The 18,025-nt window shown below is 44.2% G+C and overlaps 3 protein-coding genes across 3 annotated transcripts in view; all 3 read right to left on the bottom strand.

Moving 5' to 3' along the window:
• Positions 1-1,039: 1,039 nt before the first annotated feature.
• Positions 1,040-4,255, bottom strand: LOC118366633 (ankyrin repeat domain-containing protein SOWAHC-like). The gene is made up of 3 exons (XM_035749233.2): positions 3,247-4,255; positions 2,724-3,110; positions 1,040-2,606 (listed from the first exon to the last, which is right to left on the bottom strand). The coding sequence occupies exons 1-3, from the start codon at positions 4,087-4,089 to the stop codon at positions 2,127-2,129; spliced, it is 1,710 nt and encodes a 569-aa protein (XP_035605126.1). The 5' UTR covers positions 4,090-4,255; the 3' UTR covers positions 1,040-2,126.
• A 2,297-nt stretch (positions 4,256-6,552) lies between these two features.
• Positions 6,553-13,454, bottom strand: LOC127914891 (uncharacterized). The gene is made up of 3 exons (XM_052492637.1): positions 13,444-13,454; positions 11,599-13,275; positions 6,553-8,239 (listed from the first exon to the last, which is right to left on the bottom strand). Exons 1-3 carry the CDS (start codon positions 13,452-13,454, stop codon positions 8,167-8,169), a joined length of 1,761 nt encoding a protein of 586 aa, XP_052348597.1. The 3' UTR covers positions 6,553-8,166.
• Positions 13,252-18,025, bottom strand: part of LOC118366632 (E3 ubiquitin-protein ligase SH3RF3-like) — a 90,838-nt gene continuing 86,064 nt past the window's right edge. Inside the window, exon 9 of the mRNA XM_052493481.1 lies at positions 13,252-16,798. Coding sequence (XP_052349441.1) covers positions 16,642-16,798 — 157 coding nt within the window. The 3' untranslated portion in view covers positions 13,252-16,641. The remainder of the gene's footprint in view (positions 16,799-18,025) is intronic.

The following is an 18,025-nucleotide window of genomic DNA, read 5'->3' as shown; positions in this document are numbered from 1 at the left end:
CTTTTGACATGGGGACTCCTTTTTCCCCATCTCAATTCTAGGAGTTCTGCCCCTTTCTTTTGACATGGGGACTCCTTTTCCCCTCCTCAATTCCAGGAGTTCTGACCCTTTCTTTTTGACATGGGGACTCCTTTTCCCCCATCTCAATTCTAGGAGTTCTGACCCTTTCTTTTGACATGGGGACTCCTTTTCCCCATCTCAATTCTAGGAGTTCTGACCCTTTCTTTTTGACATGGGTACTCCTTTTTCCCGATCTCAATTCTAGGAGTTCTGACCCTTTCTTTTTGACATGGGGACTCCTTTTCCCCCTCCTCAATTCTAGGAGTTCTGACCCTTTCTTTTTGACATGGGGACTCCTTTTTCCCCATATCAATTCTAGGAGTTCTGACCCTTTCTTTTTGACATGGGGACTCCTTTTCCCCCATCTCAATTCTAGGAGTTCTGACCCTTTCTTTTTGACATGGGGACTCCTTTTCCCCCTCCTCAATTCTAGGAGTTCTGACCCTTTCTTTTTGACATGGGGACTCCTTTTTCCCCATCTCAATTCTAGGAGTTCTGACCCTTTCTTTTTGACATGGGGACTCCTTTTCCCCCATCTCAATTCTAGGAGTTCTGACCCTTTCTTTTTGACATGGGGACTCCTTTTTCCCTCATCTCAATTCTAGGAGTTCTGACCCTTTCTTTTGACATGGGGACTCCTTTTCCCCCATCTCAATTCTAGGAGTTCTGCCCCTTTCTTTTGACATGGGGACTCCTTTTCCCCCTCCTCAATTCCAGGAGTTCTGACCCTTTCTTTTTGACATGGGGACTCCTTTTCCCCCTTCGCAATTCTAGGAGTTCTGACCCTTTCTTTTTACATGGGGACTCCTTTTCCCCCATCTCAATTCTAGGAGTTCTGACCCTTTCTTTTTGACATGGGGACTCCTTTTCCCCCTCCTCAATTCTAGGAGTTCTGACCCTTTCTTTTTGACATGGGGACTCCTTTTTCCCCATCTCAATTCTAGGAGTTCTGCCCCTTTCTTTTGACATGGGGACTCCTTTTCCCCCTCCTCAATTCCAGGAGTTCTGACCCTTTCTTTTTGACATGGGGACTCCTTTTTCCCTCATCTCAATTCTAGGAGTTCTGACCCTTTCTTTTTGACATGGGGACTCCTTTTCCCCCATCTCAATTCTAGGAGTTCTGACCCTTTCTTTTTGACATGGGGACTCCTTTTTCCCCATCTCAATTCTAGGAGTTCTGACCCTTTCTTTTTGACATGGGGACTCCTTTTCCCCCTTCTCAATTCTAGGAGTTCTGACCCTTTCTTTTTGACATGGGGACTCCTTTTCCCCCTTCTCAATTCTAGGAGTTCTGACCCTTTCTTTTTGACATGGGGACTCCTTTTCCCCCATCTCAATTCTAGGAGTTCTGACCCTTTCTTTTTCTATTCCTGACCATTTCAGGAATAGACCATTCACAGTCTAGCGAATGTAACTTAACATGTGCAGAGTTTTTCTAACTTTACTGCTGGTAAAACATCTACACAATCCATAGGTTATAGACTCACCTATTTCATTCTGGTTAAACCTCCAAAGTGACATGTGCAGTTACATCGAGATTCGTGTTGAAGATGTTCAGTGGTTATTTTGACTTGTCTTTATAATAACTGTAGAAGTTAAATAATTATGTTAAATATATTAAAGAATTATGTTGAGGTAATTACTGTAAGCAGCACCTTAAATCCCCACAGGATTCAGATCTATTGAGTGAACATTTTTCGTACAGTAAAATGATCCCAGATCTATTTCTCAGTAATCTCTTGTGGACAGATTACAGAAACATAAACGGTATGAGCATCTGACCAAATTACGCAATATTTTCTGGGATTAATTTCCTAGTGACTAGTAAACGGTGCCAAATCTAAAGTTGAAAGTAGGCCTACAGTTCCCAGACCCAGGTTAAGCCTACACCTGGATGGAAAAGCATACTCATGTTTTTTAGTCCAGGACTAAATGTAATATGTGTTGGGTGGAAACTGGGCCCTTAGTACTAGATCCCATGTCATAATGGTATCATAATCAGTAGGCTGGTTATTAGGGCCACTTTTGATCTGTTACTGCATGTGCGATTCTAACACTGCAGTGACTTATCCAAACAGATTGGAAATTGGTCTGCCTTTGAGGGGGCTGGTTGGGCTGGTCTCCCCCCTTCCTCCCTCCTCCACTCCCTCCCCCGTCCCTCTGAAGGAGGTGCTGTGGATGATCTGGGTCTTATGGCGTCCCCGGTGGAGCCGTGCGTTGATCCGACTCAGAGATGACTTCCTCTGAACAGCCTTGCTCCTTCCTGCCCCCCCTCCCCTCACCTCTCCCCCCTCCCCTGATCCGTTCAGCAGCCTCAGTGGGTTCAGGTTGGACTGGAGAACTCTGGGTAATCTCCACCGCCCTTGTGCCCCACTGTCTGCGTTCTCCGTGTCTGATTCTCCTCCTCCTACAGGGCTGGTCCCACCCCCTGGCTCCAGGGCTGCAGTACAGGGGGCTCCAGGGGGAAGGTACTGGCCAGCTCTCCTCCCGCTGTAGTCTCTGGCCTCTGGGTCTACAGACCACTGGTCTACCAGCACATGCACCACCTGACAATCACAGCACAGAAAACTTGATTTAAACCACCTAACAAGCACTCCACATAAAACAATATCAGTGGACAGTGCAGGGCAGGGTGGAGGGCAGGGCAGGAGGAGAGCACCTACCTGTGTGTGTCCATGCATAGCAGCCAGGTGAAGGGGAGTGTACCCAGCACTAGAGCGTACATTAACATCCACAGGGACATTGTTCTGCTTGGCATGCTCCAGTAGCTGTGTCAACAGCTCCTCGTTGCCCTGCTTGGCAGCCCAGTGGAGGCAGGAGAAGCCCGTCACAAAGTCCCTCTTGGTCAGCAGGCTGGGGTCCAGGATTAGCAGCGGATACAGACTGTCCCACTGGCCGTCCGAGGCACACAGCATCCACTCGTGCTCCAGGGGGTCCAGGGCCACTGAGACACAGTCCCCGTCTGCAGACGACAGGAGAGAGGTGGAATCACCGTCGCTCCTGACAGAGTCTCTGAGACGAGAGCCGCGGTTGATCAGAGACCGACGTACCTGGAGACAGGCAAAGACAGAAAGGAACAATTAGTAGGCTACATCTCAGAAATGGCAGCCTAAACAACCTTAGACCAGAACCAGTGTGGAAAATCTGTACATACAATAGAATAAAATAAAAGTGTGAGTAGTCTACCTGTGGGGAACTGCTCATCATCAGCTCTATGAAGTTCCTGCGGCTGCTCTTGGGGGTGTTCCAGTCTCCATCCAGTCCCTCCCACCCACCGTCCTCTGACAGAGCGCTGGTCAGCAGAGCCTTCTGGGAGCCCCGGGAGGTCCTCCTACTTCCCCTCACCTGCACCTGTCCAGCCAAAACAATTGAGTCTGTCCCCAGTGCTGGAGCTGACTCTCTCCTCCTCCTGTCTCTTAGCTTCACCTCTCCACCTGAGAAGGTATCATCACTAACTTCTCTTAGCTTCACCTCTCCACCTGAGAAGGTATCATCACTAACTTCTCTAAGCTTCACCTCTGTGACTCCACCTGAGGTAACATCACTAACTTTACCTTCCTCTAGGCAGCATGGATGATGAAGATTACCGTTTGATTCCATGCCATTATCAAGCCAAGATAGGGCTTCGGGTGCATTTGAGTCTTTTTCAGGTGGATCACATTTATCACTAGAATGTCCGTTTCCATCTCGGCTGACATTGCTGCTCCCATCCCGTTCTCCAGATTCAGATAGTGGGCGGTCCCTACCACACACCCCGTTACCGTTACTCTCTCCATCGTTGCCAGGGTCTGTATGCTTCACGGAGCTTGTGCTGTTTTCCTTCAAACACACGAATTTCACTCCATCCTCCAGTTTTATGAAAGCAACGCTGTCAACGTGACGGTTCAACCTTTCATTGAACAGTGCTTTCTTTGACGCATCACTTTTCCACACGGATTCAAAATGATCAATCAGGTCCATATGTCTGACCAACCCTCCTCTCTCCGTTAGGAACTCCAGGACGGCTTGTTCTGTGCATTCGGTCGCCATTTAGAATAAATTGTGGAAATAGCCAACACAATAATAACGATTTAAAATGTTTCTTTCCCACGTTGCATCGTTTCATCCGTGCATCACTGACAGGTCTCTGAAGTACGCCGATAACAGCATATTCATTATCACCATCATCCTAATACCTACTCTCCGATTCTCTCCTCCGAGAGACAAACCGTGTGTGACAGACAGGGGTCGCAGTAGCATCAAAACATCATCCCCTCCCATAGCAACGTGATTACAGATCAGTGAAACTGGCATACTTGTTTGGCCATTTTGGATCCAAAGTTCTGTTTGAAATTAACAGGGGTTCCATCCCTTTTAGAGCCACCATGGTAGCTGTGGGAGGTTTTCATTTGGATGATACCATTGTGTTTAAAGAAGGGGTTACCAATCATTTATGTAAATGCAACGTTATCTACAATCATACACACCGCTGCTGTTCACAAAGAAAGTGAACAATTCCCGAAATGTAGCCTAAAATTGCGTTTTATTTATGTGAATTGCAGAGTTGAAAAAAAATAGGGGTTCAACAAGGGTTCTTCTAAGATCCTCAAAGTTCCTTGAAGAACCTTGGGGTTCTTGACACCGAAAAATGCCTCCAAAAGGTTCTTCCAAAAGGTTCTTCCAAGAACAGTCCTAGCTTGCTTGTTATTATGAAAATCGAATTCTTGCTTGCGCCGTGCCTAAGAACAGCCCTTAGCCGTGAGATATTGGCCATATATTCAATTCAATTCAAGGGGCTTTATTGGCATGGGAAACATGTGTTAACATTGCCAAAGGAGAGATTACCTCATATTTGGATTTTAAAATGTTGCTTTGCCATTAAAATCATAATAAACACGGACAACTAAAATATTGTGTTATTGTTATGCTGATCAATAATAATAATAATCATAATCATAATAATTATATATTTTTCTACATTTCCTCTGCTGTGTCCTGGTCCGCATTCAGCAGGATACAATGTTTTGGAATGTTCAGATATAACTATGTAATGTAGCTTGAACAAACATGCTTCTCCGACAAGGAATCATTTCTACTCTATTAATTTGGCATTTCTGTTGGCATTTCTATCTGCAACGTTTGGCAAATGAACGTGGCCATGGCCATTGTCCTCATGGAAATATTTGTGGTTGCAGTGTAGTACTGAGACACTAGAGGGCGCGAAACAACTGCTTTAAACTATAGAGAGAAACTGCCATGCACTGTGATACATTTATCGTTCAAAATTATTTCTCATCCTCATTATATAATTTATATATTAAATAACGACCAATAGAACACTCAGAATATCAACAAAGAAGTCTAGATATTTTCATCAATCTCTCAAGAATGTATGCTTTATTCTTTTCAGCTATGTTTCTAGTGATCTGTAGACTATTTAAAGGGTGTTTACTGCCCTACTGAGATGATCTATGATCTTCAGTGTTCTCTTCATGAAGTTCTATGCCCTTCTCACCTTCTCCTGACACCCTGCTGTGCTGCCTGGCTGACTGCCACACACACACAGATCTGGAATGTGGCCAGTTGATGCTGTGAAATCTACATAAATACAGTATCTGCAGCAGCTGAGCTGTGCGTGTTTGTTTGTATATAGAGGTTTTAGGCTTGTTGAGGGACTGAATGAGGTCAAACCTATCTTGTGCCGGACCAGGGGTGTTTGTGTGTGTGTGCGGGGAAACAGTGGATGAAGCATGTGCGTGGGTCGTGGGCTGGGTTGACCTTGTTGAGGAGGATGGGATATCTGGGTTGGGGTGACCTGTATCCTGAATAGAAACACACCAACACAGAACCTGGCATGTAGAAGTGCTGTTGGCATCAGAGAAGGGTTGACTAGAATAGTGATCAGTGTCCTTACAGCCCAGTTTCCTAAACACACACACCTCTCTACCCTGTGATGACACACACACACACACACAGTGTCACACACACATCTCTCTACCCTGTGATGACACACACACACAGTGTCACACACACACCTCTCTACCCTGTGATGACACACACACACACACACACACCTCTCTACCCTATGATGACACACATACACCTCTCTACCCTGTGATGACACACACACAGTGTCAAACACACACACACACACACACACACACACACACACACACACACACACACACACACACACACACACACACACACACACACACACACACACACACACACACACACACACACACACAGTGTCACACACACCTCTCTACCCTGTGATGACACACACACACACAGGTGTCAAACACACACACACCTCTCCACCTATATAGCATGTGTGTCAGCCAGGCCTTAGCTTCACTCTAAATGCAAATAGGTGTGAGGTGATTATTCCTGACAGCCTTGCTGTCACCCACCTCCACAGAGAGAGGGAGGAAGGAAGTGATGGAGAGGAGGCAGTAGTGAGATAGCATGTTTGTCAACAGGCATGAGGCGAGAAAGGTTGTATTAAAACAAAGGCATTTATTGCAAAAATGCACTTGACATGAAAAACCAACCAAACCACGAGGTCATCATTACGAGACAATGTTTAATGATCACATGATCACATGGTAGAATGCTGGTCACCAGCGGAGGGCAACTCTGGCACCCACGAAATATAAATAATCTGGACAATATACAGTATCAGTCAAAAGTTTGGACACAGCTACTCATTCAAGGGTTTTTCTTGATTTTTTACTATTTTCTACATTGTATAATAATAGTGAAGACATCAAAACTATGAAATAACACATATGACACATAACACATATCATGTAGTAACCATAAAAGTGTTAAACAAATCAAAATATATTTTATATTTCACATTCTTCAAAGTAGCCACTCTTTGCCTTGATGACAGCTTTGCACACTCATAGCATTCTCTCAACCAGAATCATGTCACCTGGAATGCATTTCAATTAACAGGTGTGCCTTGTTAAAAGTTAATTTGTGGAAATGTTTTCCTTCTTAATGCATTGTTGTGACAAGATAGGGGGTGGTATACAGAAAATAGCCCAATTTGGTAAAATACCAAGTCTATATTATGGCAAGAACAGCTCAGATAAGCAAAGATAAACAATGGTCTATCAATACTTTTAAGACATGAAGGTCAGTTAATTTGGAAACATTTCAAGAACTTTGAAAATTTCTTCAAGTGTAGTTTCAGAAACCGTCAAGAGCTATGACGAAACTGTCTCTCATGAGGACCGCCACAGGAAAGGAAGACCCAAAGTTACCTCTGCTGCAAAGGATAAGTTCATTAGTTACCAGCCTCAGAAATTGCAGCCCAAATAAATGCTCCACAGAATTCAAGTAACAGACACATCTCAACATCAACTGTTCAGAGGAGACTGCTGATCTCCACATGTGTGGTTCCCACCATGAAGCATGGAGGAGGAGGTGTGATGGGGTGCTTTGCTGGTGACACTGTTGGTGATTTATTTAGAATTGAAGGCACACTCAACCAGCATGGCAACCACAGCATTCTGCAGCGATACGCCACCCCATCTGTTTTGTGCTTAGTGGGACTATCGTTTGTTTTTTTAACAGGAAAATGACCCAAAACACACCTCTAGGCTGTGTAAGGGCTATTTGACCAAGAAGGAGAGTGATGGAGTGCTGCATCAGATGACCTTGCCTCTACAATCACCTGACCTCAACCCAATTGAGATGTTTTGGGACGAGATGGACCGCAGAGTGAAGGAAAGCAAACCAACAAGTGCTCAGCAACAAGTGGGAACTCCTTCAAGACTGTTGGAAAAGCATTCCAGTTGAAGCTGGTTGAAAGAATGCCAAGAGTGTGCAAAGCTGTCATCAAGGCAAAGGGTGGCTACACTGAAGAATGTAAAATATAACATATATTTTGATTTGTTTAACACCTTTTTGCTTACGACATGATTCCATATGTGTTATTTCATAGTTTTGATGTCTTCACTATTATGCTACAATGTATAAATAGTCAAAATAAAGAAAAAGCCTGGAATGAGTAGGTGTGCCCAAACTTTTGACTGGTACTGTATAAATATATATATATATATTCTTTATTTTCTGTTGCAGTAATGTAACACTTCTCTTGTAACACTTCTCTCATAGTAAGACAGCATTAGATTCAGCATGAGAAGTCAGTGGTACAGCACTCACACCAAACAATCTGTAAAGTCTTGTCAGTGGTACAGCACTCACACCAGACAATATGTAAAGTCTTGTCAGTGGTACAGCACTCACACCAAACAATATGTAAAGTCTTGTCAGTGGTACAGCACTCACACCAGACAATCTGTAAAGTCTTGTCAGTGGTACAGCACTCACACCAAACAATATGTAAAGTCTTGTCAGTGGTACAGCACTCACACCAGACAATCTGTAAAGTCTTGTCAGTGGTACAGCACTCACACCAGACAATCTGTAAAGTCTTGTCAGTGGTACAGCACTCACACCAGACAATCTGTAAATTCTTGTCAGTGGTACAGCACTCACACCAGACAATATGTAAAGTCTTGTCAGTGGTACAGCGCTCACACCAGACAATCTATAAAGTCTTGTCAGTGGTACAGCACTCACACCAAACAATGTGTAAAGTCTTGTCAGTGGTACAGCACTCACACCAGACAATATGTAAAGTCTTGTCAGTGGTACAGCACTCACACCAGACAATCTGTAAAGTCTTGTCAGTGGTACAGCACTCACACCAAACAATCTGTAAATTCTTGTCAGTGGTACAGCACTCACACCAGACAATCTGTAAAGTCTTGTCAGTGGTACAGCACTCACACCAGACAATCGGTAAAGTCTTATCAGTGGTACAGCACTCACACCAGACAATCTGTAAAGTCTTGTCAGTGGTACAGCACTCACACCAGACAATCTGTAAAGTCTTGTCAGTGGTACAGCACTCACACCAGACAATCTGTAAAGTCTTGTCAGTGGTACAGCACTCACACCAGACAATCTGTAAAGTCCTGTCAGTGGTACAGCACTCACACCAGACAATCTGTAAAGTCTTGTCAGTGGTACAGCACTCACACCAGACAATCTGTAAAGTCTTGTCAGTGGTACAGCACTCACACCAGACAATCTATAAAGTCTTGTCAGTGGTACAGCACTCACACCAGACAATCTGTAAAGTCTTGTCAGTGGTACAGCACTCACACCAGACAATCTATAAAGTCTTGTCAGTGGTTCAGCACTCACACCAGACAATCTGTAAAGTCTTATCAGTGGTACAGCACTCACACCAGACAATATGTAAAGTCTTGTCAGTGGTACAGCACTCACACCAGACAATCTATAAAGTCTTGTCAGTGGTACAGCACTCACACCAGACAATCTGTAAAGTCTTGTCAGTGGTACAGCACTCACACCAAACAATCTGTAAAGTCTTGTCAGTGGTACAGCACTCACACCAGACAATCTGTAAAGTCTTGTCAGTGGTACAGCACTCACACCAGACAATCTGTAAAGTCTTGTCAGTGGTACAGCACTCACACCAAACAATATGTAAAGTCTTGTCAGTGGTACAGCACTCACACCAGACAATATGTAAAGTCTTGTCAGTGGTACAGCACTCACACCAGACAATATGTAAAGTCTTGTCAGTGGTACAGCACTCACACCAGACAATATGTAAAGTATTGTCAGTGGTACAGCACTCACACCAGACAATATGTAAAGTCTTGTCAGTGGTACAGCACTCACACCAGACAATCTGTAAAGTCTTGTCAGTGGTACAGCACTCACACCAGACAATCTGTAAAGTCTTGTCAGTGGTACAGCGCTCACACCAGACAATCTGTAAAGTCTTGTCAGTGGTACAGCGCTCACACCAGACAATATGTAAAGTCTTGTCAGTGGTACAGCACTCACACCAGACAATATGTAAAGTCTTGTCAGTGGTACAGCACTCACACCAGACAATCTGTAAAGTCTTGTCAGTGGTACAGCACTCACACCAGACAATCTGTAAAGTCTTGTCAGTGGTACAGCACTCACACCAGACAATATGTAAAGTCTTGTCAGTGGTACAGCACTCACACCAGACAATCTGTAAAGTCTTGTCAGTGGTACAGCACTCACACCAGACAATATGTAAAGTCTTGTCAGTGGTACAGCACTCACACCAGACAATCTGTAAAGTCTTGTCAGTGGTACAGCACTCACACCAGACAATCTGTAAAGTCTTGTCAGTGGTACAGCACTCACACCAGACAATCTGTAAAGTCTTGTCAGTGGTACAGCACTCACACCAAACAATCTGTAAATTCTTGTCAGTGGTACAGCACTCACACCAGACAATCTGTAAAGTCTTGTCAGTGGTACAGCACTCACACCAGACAATCTGTAAAGTCTTGTCAGTGGTACAGCACTCACACCAGACAATCTGTAAAGTCTTGTCAGTGGTACAGCACTCACACCAGACAATCTGTAAAGTCTTGTCAGTGGTACAGCACTCACACCAGACAATCTGTAAAGTCTTGTCAGTGGTACAGCACTCACACCAGACAATCTGTAAATTCTTGTCAGTGGTACAGCACTCACACCAGACAATCTGTAAAGTCTTGTCAGTGGTACAGCACTCACACCAGACAATCTGTAAATTCTTGTCAGTGGTACAGCACTCACACCAGACAATCTGTAAAGTCTTATCAGTGGTACAGCACTCACACCAGACAATCTGTAAAGTCTTGTCAGTGGTACAGCACTCACACCAGACAATCTGTAAAGTCTTGTCAGTGGTACAGCACTCACACCAGACAATCTGTAAAGTCTTGTCAGTGGTACAGCACTCACACCAGACAATCTGTAAAGTCTTGTCAGTGGTACAGCACTCACACCAGACAATCTGTAAATTCTTGTCAGTGGTACAGCACTCACACCAGACAATCTGTAAAGTCTTGTCAGTGGTACAGCACTCACACCAGACAATCTGTAAAGTCTTGTCAGTGGTACAGCACTCACACCAGACAATCTGTAAAGTCTTGTCAGTGGTACAGCACTCACACCAGACAATCTATAAAGTCTTGTCAGTGGTTCAGCACTCACACCAGACAATCGGTAAAGTCTTATCAGTGGTACAGCACTCACACCAGACAATCTGTAAAGTCTTGTCAGTGGTACAGCACTCACACCAGACAATCTGTAAAGTCTTGTCAGTGGTACAGCACTCACACCAGACAATCTGTAAAGTCCTGTCAGTGGTACAGCACTCACACCAGACAATCTGTAAAGTCTTGTCAGTGGTACAGCACTCACACCAGACAATCTGTAAAGTCTTGTCAGTGGTACAGCACTCACACCAGACAATCTGTAAAGTCTTGTCAGTGGTACAGCACTCACACCAGACAATCTATAAAGTCTTGTCAGTGGTACAGCACTCACACCAGACAATCTGTAAAGTCTTGTCAGTGGTACAGCACTCACACCAGACAATCTATAAAGTCTTGTCAGTGGTTCAGCACTCACACCAGACAATCTGTAAAGTCTTATCAGTGGTACAGCACTCACACCAGACAATCTGTAAACCTTGTCAGTGGTACAGCACTCACACCAGACAATCTGTAAAGTCTTGTCAGTGGTACAGCACTCACACCAGACAATCTGTAAAGTCTTGTCAGTGGTACAGCACTCACACCAGACAATCTATAAAGTATTGTCAGTGGTTCAGCACTCACACCAGACAATCTGTAAAGTCTTGTCAGTGGTACAGCACTCACACCAGACAATCTGTAAAGTCTTGTCAGTGGTACAGCACTCACACCAGACAATCTGTAAAGTCTTGTCAGTGGTACAGCACTCACACCAGACAATCTGTAAAGTCTTGTCAGTGGTACAGCACTCACACCAGACAATCTGTAAAGTCTTGTCAGTGGTACAGCACTCACACCAGACAATCTGTAAAGTCTTGTCAGTGGTACAGCACTCACACCAGACAATATGTAAAGTCTTGTCAGTGGTACAGCACTCACACCAGACAATATGTAAAGTCTTGTCAGTGGTACAGCACTCACACCAGACAATCTGTAAAGTCTTGTCAGTGGTACAGCACTCACACCAGACAATCTGTAAAGTCTTATCAGTGGTACAGCACTCACACCAGACAATCTGTAAAGTCTTGTCAGTGGTACAGCACTCACACCAGACAATCTGTAAAGTCTTATCAGTGGTACAGCACTCACACCAGACAATCTGTAAAGTCTTGTCAGTGGTACAGCGCTCACACCAGACAATCTGTAAAGTCTTGTCAGTGGTACAGCGCTCACACCAGACAATATGTAAAGTCTTGTCAGTGGTTCAGCACTCACACCAGACAATCTGTAAAGTCTTGTCAGTGGTACAGCACTCACACCAGACAATCTGTAAAGTCTTGTCAGTGGTACAGCACTCACACCAGACAATCTGTAAAGTCTTGTCAGTGGTTCAGCACTCACACCAGACAATCTGTAAAGTCTTGTCAGTGGTACAGCACTCACACCAGACAATCTGTAAAGTCTTGTCAGTGGTACAGCACTCACACCAGACAATCTGTAAAGTCTTGTCAGTGGTACAGCACTCACACCAGACAATCTGTAAAGTCTTGTCAGTGGTACAGCACTCACACCAGACAATCTGTAAAGTCTTGTCAGTGGTACAGCACTCACACCAGACAATCTGTAAAGTCTTGTCAGTGGTACAGCACTCACACCAGACAATCTGTAAAGTCTTATCAGTGGTACAGCACTCACACCAGACAATATGTAAAGTCTTGTCAGTGGTTCAGCACTCACACCAGACAATCTGTAAAGTCTTGTCAGTGGTACAGCACTCACACCAGACAATCTGTAAAGTCTTGTCAGTGGTACAGCACTCACACCAGACAATCTGTAAAGTCTTGTCAGTGGTACAGCACTCACACCAGACAATCTGTAAAGTATTGTCAGTGGTACAGCACTCACACCAGACAATCTGTAAAGTCTTGTCAGTGGTACAGCACTCACACCAGACAATCTGTAAAGTCTTGTCAGTGGTACAGCACTCACACCAGACAATATGTAAAGTCTTGTCAGTGGTACAGCACTCACACCAGACAATCTGTAAAGTCTTGTCAGTGGTACAGCACTCACACCAGACAATATGTAAAGTCTTGTCAGTGGTACAGCACTCACGCCAGACAATCTGTAATGTTTTGTCAGACAAACCAGAAAGACAGTTGACCTGAACACACTGACTCATGGGAACACTGGGGAGCAGGAATAGCAAGATGGGTGCTGTGTGGTGACTGAATCATGTGGAAGTGCTGCATCTCCAACAAGGAGGTGATTTCGATCCACAGACAAATAGTAGAAACAGACAAACAGGCTGGCATTTTGGGTTCAGTAGAAACAGGGTTACAGCTGGTTCATCTGGGGCTAAGGGTTGCTTCTGGACCGGGTTTCACTCTATTCTCTCTCTGAGGGGGAGGAGGGGAGGGACTGGGACCCATCCAGTCCTTTCACATCACAGTGTGTGTGTTGTTGTGTATGTGTGTGTGTATCAGGGCTTGATGGAAAGACTCTAATCTCATCTGAATCTTTGGGTGTTTAAAGTCATCTGTCTGTCACCCAACTCGTGGATTACCCAGACTCCCCGGCTGCTGCTACTCGAATCAGAACCAGATGGTCTCACACAAGGGTGTGCTTTGTGCTGAGACGGAGTGTACTGTCTGTCTATTGTAGATCTAGTCTCATCTGTGCTGTAGCCAACTTGTTCTGGCCTTCCTAACTCTGTGTGCTTCTGTTTCACTATGTCTTCCTGACCTGTAGACTTATCTGCTTTACTCTTCTAAACCAGTTGATCCTACTTCTGTTGTTGAACAGCTGTTTTTTTTGCTGAGTCAATGAAACAGTAGTTGTGTGCATAGATAGGAGTGGACCACTGTTATGTGCTTAACCAATGAGAGAGGAATACTGCTGTGTGCTTAGCCAATAAAAAAGGACCACCATTGTGTGCTTAGCCAATGAAAGAGGAGTACTGTTGTGTGCTTAGCCAATAAAAAAGGACCACCATTGTGTGCTAAGCCAATGAAAGAGGAGTACTGTTGTGTGCTTCGCCAGTGAAATAGGAGGTTTGATGTAGCTTGCCAGACGTGAGGTATGTTTAAGACCATTTGAGACCATTGGTGTGCTTTCTGTCCCGTTGTTGAGCTGCCACATGGCTGGTATTAACCACTGCTGGTCACACGCGCATGCACTCACACGCACACGCGCACACACACACACATAAACACACATAAACACACACATACACACACAGACACACAGACACACACACACCGACCAGAAGGAACAAGTATAAGGTAAGCCAGGGTCTTTAGGTGCTTCTGTAACCAGTCCGGCCTGTCTCTAGCCATACCACACATTCATATGGACACTCATGTTTAGAGCATATACACATTGATGCAGTAGAAAAATACTATGCACCGCCTGATGATGTCAACATCATAAGTCATTGATGAGGTTGATGAAGGACCCCTCCCATAGCTGTCCTGGGAGTGCCTGCGTGGATAAAGGCCCCTGCTCCTTTGAGGCTGGTTGGAGCTGGGGTGGCGGTGTGTGTTGTGTTATGTGTGTGTGGGTATTACTATCCTTGTGGGTACCGGAAATCCTCACAAGGATAGTAAAAAAGGAAAATTATCCCCCATGGGGACATTTCCCAGGTCCTTACGAAGACAAAGGCTATTTTAGGCGTAGAGGTTAGGTTTAGGGTTAGGGTTACAATCAGGGTTAGGGTTAGGGGTTAAGGTTAGGGTAAGGGTTAGGTTTGGTGTTAGGGTTAGGGAAAGTAGGATTTTGAATGGAAATCAATTTTAGGTCCCCACAAGGATAGTAAAACATACAGTTGATGTCAGAAGTTTACATACACCTTAGCCAAATACATTTAAACTCAGTTTTTCACAATCCCTGACATTTAATCCTAGTAAAAAATCCCTGTCTTAGGTCAATTAGATCACCACTTCATATTAAGAATGTGAAATGTCAGAATAATAGTGGAGAGAATGATTTATTTCAGCTTTTATTTCTTTCATCACATTCCCAGTGGGTCAGAAGTTTACATACACTCAATTACTATTTGGTAGCATTGCCTTTAAATTGTTTAACTTGGGTCAAACGTTGCGGGTAGCCTTCCACAAGCTTCCCACAATAACTTGGATGAGTTTTGTTCCATTCCTCCTGACAGAGCTGGTGTAACTGAGTCAGGTTTGTAGGACTTGCTCGCACACGCTTTATCAGTTCTGCCCACATATTTTCTACAGGATTGAGGTCAGGGCTTTGTGATGGCCACTTCAATACCTTGACTTTGTTGTCCTTAAACCATGTTGCCACAAATGTGGAAGTATGCTTGGGGTCATTGACCATTTGGAAGACCCATTTGCGACCAAGCTTTACCTTCCTGACTGATGTCTTGAAATGTTGCTTCAATATATCCACATAATTTTCCTTTCCTCATGATGCTATCTATTTTGTGAAGAGCACCAGTCCCTCCTGCAGCAAAGCACCCCCACAACATGATGCTGCCATCACCGTGCTTCACGGTTGGGATGGTGTTCTTCTGCTTGCAAGCATCCTCCTTTTTCCTCCAAACATAACGATGGTCATTATGGCCAAACAGTTCTATTTTTGTTTCATCAGACCAGAGGACATTTCTCCAAAAAGTACGATCTTTGTCCCCATGTACAGTTGCAAACGGTAGTCTGGCTTTTTTATGGAGGTTTTGGAGTAGTGGCTTATTCCTTGCTGTGTGGCCTTTCAGGTGATGTTGATATAGGACTCGTTTTACTGTGGATATAGATACTTTTGTACATGTTTCCTCCTTCACAAGGTCCTTTGCTGTTGTTCTGGGATTGATTTGCACTTTTCGCACCAAAGTGCGTTCATCTCTAGGAGACAGAATGTGTCTCCTTCCTGAGTGGTATGACGTCTGCGTGGTCCCATGGTGTTTATACTTGCGTACTATTGTTTGTACAGATGAACGTGGTACTTTCAGGCATTTGGAAATTGCTCCCAAGGATCAATCAGACTTGTGGAGGTCTACAATTTTCTGAGGTCTTGGCTGATTTTTGTTGATTTTCCAATGATGTCAAGCAAAGAGGCACTGAGTTTGAAGGTAGGCCTTGAAATACATTCAGGTACACCTCCAATTGACTCAAATTATGTCAATTAGCCCATCAGAAGCTTCTAACGGCCATGACATCATTTTCTGGTATTTTCCTAGCTGTTTAAAGGCAAAGTCAACGTAGTGTATGTAAACTTCTGACCCACTGGAATTGTGATACAGTGAATTATAAGTGAAATTAATCTGTCTGTAAACAATTGTTGGAAAAATGACAGGACATCTACTTTGTAAATGACACAACAGACTATAGTTTGTTAACAAGAAATTTGTGGAGTGGTTCAAAAACAAGTTTTAATGACTCCAACCTAAGTGTATGTAAACTTCCGACTTCAACTGTATGCTCTGTGTGTGTGTGTGTGTGTGTGTGTGTGTGTGTGTGTGTGTGTGTGTGTGTGTGTGTGTGTGTGTGTGTGTGTAGCGATCCTGTTCAGAAGATTTCTACAAAGCTGCCGGGAAGAGCCCAGTGCGTCCAGTCCTCTGCAGAGTGCCTTTGTACCAGCCATCTTCTCTCTTCTTATGAACAAACACCACATCTCCCTCTCTCAGCTCGATCTCTGCCTCGCTCTGAGGGGGGTAGGGCACAACCACACGATACCTAGGGAGGGAGAGTTATGAATAATGATGCACTGTAACTCATATTAAGACACACACACACCATAAACACACGCACACACATGCACACATACAGTAAGAGTTGATATATGCAGCTACTCAGGTCAATATCATTCAGCAGTCTTGTACATAAACGGCTCACACAGATTTATAAGTGCATGACACTTTGGAGTAGTGTGTCTGGAGCAGTGTGTGTGTGTGTGTGTGAGTGTGTGTGTGTATGTTAAGCGGCTGCTCTCAGAGAAAAAATACATGTCTGTGTAAACCAGAGGAGCTATAGCTCACAGTGACCGCTGAAGGACTGATAACCTACAGCTAGTATCAAGCTCCAAGCTGTGAGTGTGTGTGTGTCTGTGTGTGTGCGTATGTGTGTGTGTGTGTTTCTGTGTGCACGCTAGTGCTTGCGCGTGCTTGCACTTTCTTGCGCTTGCTTGCGTGTGTGTGTGCTGGAGGGCACTATTATCTCTGACACACACCGATGGGGATAGGAGAAGAGTGATGATCAGAGGCTCATTTCTTTTTTGTGCTGCAGTGGCATAGACTAGCGTATGTTTCAAGGTGTGTGTATGAGAGTGTGTGTAAACACAGTATATTTGTTGTAACACAGTATATATTGGTGTAACCCTAGATTGTAAACTGACATGGCCACATGGTTTGTGTCTCTTTGTTAACAAGAACTTGAGCGCAATCTCTTATATGAAGGACGTCTTAGAGTTAGAACACCTCATGATAAACTGTCGACCACACTATTTAACAAGAGAGTTTTCATCTATATTTTTCGTAGCTGTCTATTTACCACCACAAACCAATGCTGGCACTAAGACCGCACTCAACGAACTGCAAACAAGAAAATGGTCACCCAGAGACAGTTCCTAGTAGCCGGCGAATTTAACGCAGAAAAACTATAATCTGTCTAACCTAATTTCTACCAGCATGTCACCTGTGCAACTAGAGGCAAAACAACTCTAGCTCACCTTTAATCCACACAAATACGCAATAAAAATGTCCGCCCCGCCCTCCATTTGGCAAATCTAACCATAACTCAATCCTCCTCATTCCTGTTTACAAGCAAAAAGTCAATAAGGAAGTACCAGTGACATGCTCAATACGGAGGCGTTCCTCAGGTGGTAAGGCATGGTGCTTGCATATGCATGACTGTAAGTCGCATTGGATAAAAGTGTCTGCTAAATGGCATATATTATTATTATTA

Source organism: Oncorhynchus keta, chromosome 34 (genome assembly GCF_023373465.1).
Source record: "Oncorhynchus keta strain PuntledgeMale-10-30-2019 chromosome 34, Oket_V2, whole genome shotgun sequence".
NCBI classification, from domain to species: Eukaryota; Metazoa; Chordata; class Actinopteri; order Salmoniformes; family Salmonidae; genus Oncorhynchus; species Oncorhynchus keta.
This window is presented reverse-complemented; position numbering and strand designations above follow the sequence as displayed.